Source organism: Erinaceus europaeus, chromosome 17 (genome assembly GCF_950295315.1).
Source record: "Erinaceus europaeus chromosome 17, mEriEur2.1, whole genome shotgun sequence".
Classification (NCBI taxonomy): Eukaryota; Metazoa; Chordata; class Mammalia; order Eulipotyphla; family Erinaceidae; genus Erinaceus; species Erinaceus europaeus.
In genome coordinates this window covers 66,488,209-66,496,717 of record NC_080178.1, presented here as the reverse complement: position 1 = coordinate 66,496,717, position 8,509 = coordinate 66,488,209, and the positions used below count along the sequence as shown (strand labels likewise).

General features: G+C 41.5%; 1 protein-coding gene and 1 pseudogene across 1 annotated transcript; one reads left to right on the top strand and one right to left on the bottom strand.

Annotated features, from left to right (window-relative positions):
• Positions 1 to 1,550: 1,550 nt before the first annotated feature.
• LOC103122809 (olfactory receptor 51B6) lies at positions 1,551 to 2,489 on the bottom strand. Its single transcript, XM_007533429.2, has one exon. It carries the CDS (start codon positions 2,487 to 2,489, stop codon positions 1,551 to 1,553), a length of 939 nt encoding a protein of 312 aa, XP_007533491.1.
• Positions 2,490 to 7,238: 4,749 nt separating this feature from the next.
• LOC103122875 (olfactory receptor 51B5-like) lies at positions 7,239 to 8,098 on the top strand (annotated as a pseudogene).
• The last annotated feature ends 411 nt before the right edge of the window (positions 8,099 to 8,509 follow it).

Here is an 8,509-nt window from a genome sequence, read left to right as displayed (position 1 = left end):
CTCCTCCTCCTCCCCCTCCTTTTCAAATAATATAACCAGTAAATTTCTTTACTGTAGATAATTTTCATGGAAATTTCTTATTTCATCACCAGCATGTGTGTGTGTGTGTGTGTGTGTGTGTGTGTGTGTGTGTGTGTGTGATGTGTCTGTGTGTGTGATTGAATAGTGTTTTATAAGATTGTAACTGAGGTATAATTCCACAGCACATCCACTATCTGTGACCATATCCTCTACCCAGATGCTAACTTCCGTATTTCTCTCAACATCTTAGAGACAAACTGGGTATTTTTTTCTTTGAAAGTTCATGCATTTCAATAATCTATATCTCACATAGGAGCAAAACCATTAGATAGTTCTCTTTCATATGTAAGTGTCTGAGCTAATGTTAGTGACAGACCTGGGAACTTCAGGCTAGCAGGTCTGATGCTCTACAGACTGAGCTCTTTCCTTAATGAAGGATAGTGGAATTTTAAGAAGACCTGCAATGACATTGACTGAAAATGAATAACTAGGGTCTAGTGAAAGTTTATGGGTGTCTATCAGAGAGAGAGAGAGAGAGAGAAAGAAAGAGAGAGAGAGAGAGAGAGGAAATGAAAAAAGGAGAGGAACATTTTGATAAGAGCAGATGCATGAACCACTAAGCTTCATATGTTGGTGAAAGTGGGACAAAAATTGCCATGATTCAAGGGGGAAAAAAAACTAGTATAGTTAAGAACATATAGAACAAGATGCAAGAACCCACACAAGGATCTAGGTTTGAGCCCCCAGTTCCTTGCCTGCAGGGAAAATGCTTCACAAGCTGCAAAGCAAGATCTGCAGGTGTCTATCTTTCTCTCTCCCTAAGTACACCTCTCTCCCTAAGTACAGAAAGGTTGGTTTAACCTTTCTGTCTCAACTAGAAAAATTGTTCTTCTATCACCAACACTGGGAACTATGTAAGTTGAGACATTTATAATAGTATTCAATGTTTATTAAATTGTAATTTAACAGACTTAGGTGTAATATAGACAAGGAAAATAAACTAGTTTTTTTTTTTTTGCCTTATTTGGTTTTGTTTTTCTTTTACCAGAACACTGCTCTTCTCTGGATTATAGTGGTGTCGAGGATCGAACCTGGGACCTGAGAACCTCATGAACCATTGTATAATCATTATGTTATCTCCCCAACCACATGTATGAGTTTGAGAGTGCTATTATTACTTGGTATATTGTAGATAAAAATGCATCATATAAAGAAAACCAGTGGGTGTTGTCAAATACTGGTGACCCACACAATATATACAAGAAGAACATATCAAACGACACAGGATCACCAAACACTGGAACCCCCTGGGGGAAAAAGTAAATGAACCATGAACCTGATATCTATGTCTGGTGTTGTACATATATCCTACATAGCCCATAAGAATGTGGAGAATGTAAAATGATGTTCTGAATGACAGCATGATTGGCTTCCATTGACGTGTCTTTCTCTAGCTGCTGCTCTCAACAAAGCTATTAGCTTGTTCAGGTCTCCTGAGCTATTATTCCTCAGTAGATTTTGAATCAAGGTCAGGGTCTAGAATGAATCACAGAGAACAGGCGGATTATGCCACTCTGGATCTGCTTGGTTTTAATGCTGTAGATAACAGGGTTCATAAAAGGGGGGAAAAGGAAATATATGTAGCTCATTGTGATATGGACCACTCGAGGAGCATGTTTTCCAAACCTATGGATAAATGTCAAACCAACTACAGTCACATAGAAGACCAAAATGCAGCAAACATGGGAGACACATGTGTTGAGAGCCTTGGCCCTTTCTTCTCCCGAGGCAATGCCCATGACAGTCTTAAGAATCAAGACGTAGGAGAAAAATATTATGAGAAAGTCCAGCAAAACCATTGCAAATACAACCACAACTGGATAGAGACGATTGAAAGTGATGTCAGCACAGGCTAACTTGATGACATCTTGGTGTAGACAAAAGGCATGAGACAGTACATGAGATCGACAATAGGGAAACCAGTGCAGGTGGATAATTATCGGCATGATTGATAGGCCAGCCCTTGTCAATACCCCCAGCCCAATTTTTATTACTCGAGTGTTGGTTAGAATGGAAGAATATCTCAAGGGGTTGCGGATAGCAATGAAACGGTCATAAGCCATGGCAAGTAAGACACCAGACTCGATGATTGAAAGAGTATGGATAAAATAAGCCTGAGAGAAGCAGGCCCCATGGCTAATCTCTCTGTGATTTAACCACAAAACTCTCAGAACTGTGGGCATTGTGGTCACTGTCACTCCAAGGTCTGTGGCTGCCAACATAGCTAAGAAATAGTACATGGGTTCATGGAGGTTATGGTCATCCCTGATAAGAAACAGAAGTGTGCCATTACCAAGTAGGATGGAGAGGTAGACCATCAACAGTGGAATGGAGATCCAGTGATGTACCCTCTCCATTCCTGGGAAGCCAGTGAGTAGGAACGGTGAAGCACTGCTGTTGATCCACATTGCAGACCTTTTCAGGAGAAAAATATCCCCTGTAGGTAATGCATACGAAGTTCTAGTTCTTCAGTAGTTACTTTTGAGTGTGTTATTTATTCATGTAATGCTTCATAGCCTTGTCTGAAGACAGGATTGTTAGTGATTTAGTCATCTCTGGAAGATTCCTAGGTATGAAAATATAGAGTCTATGTAAATACTAACTATTTATCACATAGGGCTGATGGCATGTAGAATGATTGAATATAAAATGAATCTATTGTATATTAATGAATATATAAGGTATCTGAATGATGTTTTCATAATCACATAAACAAGAAAAATAATGTACAATGACAGAAGTCACTATATTTGAACTGTACCATAACAATTGAACTGAGTCTATAAAATGTTTAGCATGGGGAGTCAGGCGGTGGCACAGTGGGTTAAGCGCAGGTGGCGCAAAGCTCAAGGACAGCCGTAAGGATCCTGGTTCAAGCCTCCGGCTTCCCACCAGTAGGGGAGTCACTTCACAGGTGGTGAAGCAGGTCTGCAGGTGTCTGTCTTTTTCTTCCTCTCTCTGTCTTCCCCTCCTCTCTCCATTTCTCTCTGTCCTATCCAACAATGACAGCGTCAATAATAACTACGACAATAAAAAAACAACAAGGGCAACAAAAGGGAATAAATAAATAATTAAAAAAATGTTTAGCATGGTATTCTTTGTTGTGACTGGTGGAATTAAGAAGGAAATGAATATTTCCTAGAGTGGATGAGATATAAAAGATCAGTAGAAAGAGAGAGAGAGAGAGAGAGAGAAAGAAAGAAAGGAAGAAAGAGAAAGAAAAAGGAATGGATGGCGTTTTGAGGACACTAGATTTGACTGTAACTGAAAGTATTAAACTAGACTTCATCAAAGCAGTGGGTAAAAGATGACATGTATGAATGGCAAAGGGAATGAAGAGGAAGGCAGTGGGTAAATTTGTGGACTCATGGTGGGCAAAAGAGGGATAATTGGTCCCTGTTTATAGGTGAAAGGCTCGAGAGAATAATTTAGATTATCTGGGCTTAAGGAAGCAGGAGTGAGGGTGCTGGGTAGAGGAAATAGAGCTGAGGAGCTTGTCTGAAGAACATATAGCCAGTGAGTTTCTATTGTAGAGAAGCAAGACTTGCCACCCATGTGTCTTTGGCATCAGGGTTATTTTAGGCAGTTTATTTTTAGGAGTTAGCACAGGACTCTGAAGTTTGAGTGGATAATTCCAAGTTTCCTTTTGAAATAGGGTCTCCTCTTTGTCTTTCACTAGGAACAGAGAAATGACCAAATCACTTTATCTCTTATTAGTGAGGAAGGCAGCCACTTAAGTCTGCACAATAACCACACTCTTAATTTACTGGGTCTTTCTTGATAACCTCACTTAAAACTCACATAAAATCTATTTTAGTATTCTATTGTGTTTTGCATTTCCTAAGCACGAAGGGCTTGTCCGTTCACTGCTCTTGGCTGGCTTTTCATTGTGAAAGAGACACAGTGAGAGACCACAGCACCAGAACTTCCCATGGTGCCATGGCACCTTCCATGCTTTTGTTTTCAGAAAATAATTCTGTCTTTGCTTATTTGGACTTGCAGGGGGAAAAAAAAGTCATACAGAAAATGTCTACATTACAGTGGGGACTGGGAGGGTTGAAATTCATTGAGGAAGAACAAGGAAGCTTTAGTCTTCCCTGAATCTCCACTAATCATCTAGTTTGCTGAAGTAACTATTTTTGGCCTCAAGCTTTCCAAAATGTAGTCTACATTTTCAAGGAGGTAACCCTTAGAGGATCCAAGGTTTAGTGGAGTCAGAGTCTTAAGGTACCTGCTTTTTCTCTAATTCCTCTTAACACACACACACACACACTATATATATATATATATATATATATATATATATATATATATATATGTATATATATATTTTTTCTGAGAAACTCACTACCTATTTCCTGACACTTCCAATGCCTTCAAGAACACCTACTTAAAAACAACAACAAAAACAAAAATCTGTACCCCCAAATGGTTCTTTGGGGCTGATTCTCCAGTCAGGATTAATACTTGACTAACTGTAGCTCCAGCCTCTAGCAAAAAAAAAGTATTAGAAAGCCAGCAATCTTGAGTTTCCAAGTCTACAACAAGGAGATCAGATACCCCAGCCTGTGTTCTCCTAAGGGAAGATTTCTTTGACTGAAGTATTTTTATTTTGCTTTTGGCTTCTTGGTCATCTATAAAAGGATGATAAAATCCTTCCATTGTGCAGAGTCTGATGTGGACTTATTTATAAATTGCTTAATAAAGCCTATTAGAGCTCTGGATTTACTTAGAATGTATTTTGCCTTTGTGACCAAAGCTTACAGAGAAAATATAGCCTCACTGACCTGAATTTTGGTTCTCTCCCATTCTTCAAAGCCATGCTAAAAAATCAGGAACTTTGAACTTATCAGACTTTGTCATAACACCATTTGTTACTTTGTTTCTTTGCTCTAGTAAGACAGGCCTCCAGGAATTTTTATTTTAGAAGTCCGCCCCCAGGGTACATTTCCATGGACTCTTCCCCCTCCTTCTACCATATGCACTCTTATTTGCAGCCTAAATGCTGAACAGCAGTCCCCAAGGGCTCCGTGCCCTACCTCTTAACTAAATTCTGTCGCTGAGAGAGTGATCAGCTGTTTAACATGTGTCAAGTAAAGTAGACCACTTAAAGAACTGAGCTGTGGGAGTTCTTGAGGGAACATTACCCCAGAGTCCTCTTGAGAGCTGTCATGTTGTCTCTAAATGAGAAGTAAGTGCAAACAAGAGAAGGGTTGGGCAACAGTTGATGGCAGGGCTTCAATTATGGGTATGCATCTGCAGCTAATAGGAGCCCAGAGGCCTGTCTCTTTCCAAGAGACGCTGTCCTTCCCAACTCCTACTTTCTTCCTTTTCCTCTGTCTACATTTTCCAGTCCCATGTTCTCATCAAGAAGAGTGGGCAAGCTGGCGGAGGGTGTGGTATGCTGACATCCACAGAGTAGAGATATAAGACTAATTATACATTTAGGGCAATAACTGTTTTGTCAGTTAACATTGCCCTCAGTAAACTGATCTGTTTAAAAACCAAAGAAGAGAGGGCAGGATAAGACAACTCTTTAGTCAAGTTATAACTAAGCTGTGAGGATAGGAGCTGGAATGGCATTTCTAGGAGTCAAAGTTCTTTTGTTTTTCTTAGAAAAGTGGCAACATGTGATTAAGAGCACAGATGCTGTAAGTGTAGTAACTACTCTGGCCCGTTTGCCACCAAAGAACCGCCAAAGTCCTGTGTCCTCACCCCTTCACCTCCCAGTGATAACCACCAGAGTTCCCACAACACTAAGAAACCACTTGTTTTGTTTTTCTTCTTCTCCTTCTCCTTTCCTTCTCCTTCCTCTTTCTTTCTTTCTTTCTTTCTTTCTTTCTTTCTTTCTTTCTTTCTTTCTTTCTTTCTTTTTTTTTGCCTTCAGGGTTATCACTGGGGCTTGGTGCCTGCAGCATAAATTCACTGCCCCTGGAGGCCATTTTTTCCCTCTTTTTTTTTTTTTGTTGCCCTTGTTGTCTTTATTGTTATTGTTTGTATTGATGTTTTTGTTGTTGAATACGAAAGAGAGAAATTGAGAAAGGAGGGGAGACGGGGGGGGGGGGGGGGGGGAGGGGAAGAGAAAGATAGACATCTGCAGACCTGCTTCACTGCTTGTGAGGCAACTCCTCTGCAGGTGTAGAGCCGGGAGCTCCAACCGGGATCCTAATGCCAGTCTTTGCATTTCAGGCCTTGCTCGCCTTGCGCTGCCACCCGACCCCCTTCCTTCTCCTTCTTTTTCTTTTCCAAGTTCATGTCTTATTAGTTCGCTAAGTCCCACATATAAAGAAACCATCTAGTAGTTGTCATTCATCTCTTTACTTACTTTGCAAAATGCCTCCAGTTCCAGGATACAATGTCATCATTTTGATTGCAGAGTAGTATTCAGTGTAGTAAATGCCCCATAATTTCATTTATTTTAATTAATTAATTAATTTCCTACAGAGCTATCACTGGGGCTTGGGGCTTGGGTATCGGGGCTCGGGGCTCGGTCCTAGCTCTACTAATCCATTGCTTCTCTCAGACCGCCCCCACCCCCGTTTTATTGGATAGGACAGATAGAAATCCAGAGAGGAAGGGAAGACAGGGCGAGAGAAAGACACCAGCCGACCTGACCTGCTTCACTGCTTGTGAAGTGACGCCCCCTGCAGGTGGGGGCTACAACTGGGCTGCTTTTGCGGGTCCTTGTGCTTAGTACTATGTGCATTTAACCCAGTGCATCACCGGCAGACCCCCTTTCTTTTATTTTTTTTAAATTAAAATTATCTTTACTTATTTGTTTGATAGGGACAGTCAGAAATCAAGAGGGAAGGAGCAAACAGAGAGGGAGAGAGACAGGGAGACACCTGCAGCCCTGGTTCACCACTTGCAAAGCTTTCCCTCTCCAGATGTGGACCTAAGGGTCAAGCCTGGGTCCTTCTCATGGTGACATGTGGGCTTAACCAGATGTATCACCAACCAGTCCCCTATATATTTTTAGCCAGTCGCCTCTTTGTGGACATTTCAGCTGCTTCCACTCTTATCTTATTGTGATCAGTGTAACTAGGAAGACAGGGGTGCATAGGTAGGTCCCTTTGAGTCAGTGTTTGAGTGTCGTTTGGATAAATGTCCATCAATGGTATTGCTGGATAATATTGGTAATAACTGAACAAACAAACATGCCACTGCTTCTGGATAAACCCAACAGCAGCTCCACGTCCTTCCTGTTGACTGGCTTTCTGGGCTGGGAGGCAGCTCACTACTGGATTTCTTCACCTTCCTTTTTGTCTACATCTCCATTCTTTTTGGCAATGGCACCCTCCTCTGTCTTAAGGAAGATCATCATCTTCCTGAGCCTATGTACTACTTCCAGGCCATGCTGGCAGCCACAGACCTGGGGCTGCCCTTGATCACACTGCCTACAGTGCTGGGAGTCCTCTGGTTGAACCACAGGGAGACTGAAAACATAGCCTGCTTTTCTTAAGCCTACTTTCTACACTCCCTTTCCTTTGTAGAGTCTGGGATTTTGCTTGCTATGTCCTATGATCATTTCATTGCCATTCATGACCCTCTTAGATATATCTCTATATTCACTAATACTCGAGTGGTGAAAATTGGTCTTGGTGTGTTCATGAGGGGATTCATAAATGTGATTCCCCCAATCTTGCCTTTGTATTTTTTCCCCTGTTGTGACTCTCATGTCCTTTCCTACTCATTCCTGACTTCATCAAGATATCATCAGACTTGCTTGTGCTGACATTACCTTTAATCGACTGTATCCACTTGTACTTGTAGGTCTGATATGTGTGTTGGAGTCTCTGATTATTCTCATCAGAGATTCTTACGAGTTTCTCGAGCATTGCCTCTCATGAAAAAGGGGCCTAAGCCCTTAACAACTTGACATCTCCCATATCTGCTGTGTCCTGGTTTTCTACATCACTGTGATTGGATTGCCTCTGATTCACCAGTTGGAAAGAATGTTCCACATCTTGTTCACCTCATTATGAGCTATGCTTATTTCCTTCCCTGTTGTCTATAGTATCAAGATCAAGCTGATCTGGAATGGTATTCTCCACCTTTTTGTGACCCATAGACTTAGAGTTTGATCTGTTACTATCAGAGTCTTTCACATGTTTTTTTTTTATTTATTTAAGAAAGGATTAATTAACAAAACCATAAGGTAGGAGGGGTATAACTCCACACAATTCCCACCACCCAATCTCCATAACCCAACCCCTCCCCTGATAGCGTTCCCATTCTCTATCCCTCTGGGAGCATGGACCCAGGGTCATTGAGGGTTGCAGAAGGTAGAAGGTCTGGCTTCTGTAATTGCTTCCTCGCTGAACATGGGCATTGACTGGTCGGTCCATACTCCCAGTCTGCCTCTCTCTTTCCCTAGTAGGGTGTGTCTCTGGGGAAGCTGAGCTCCAGGACACATTGGTGGGATCTT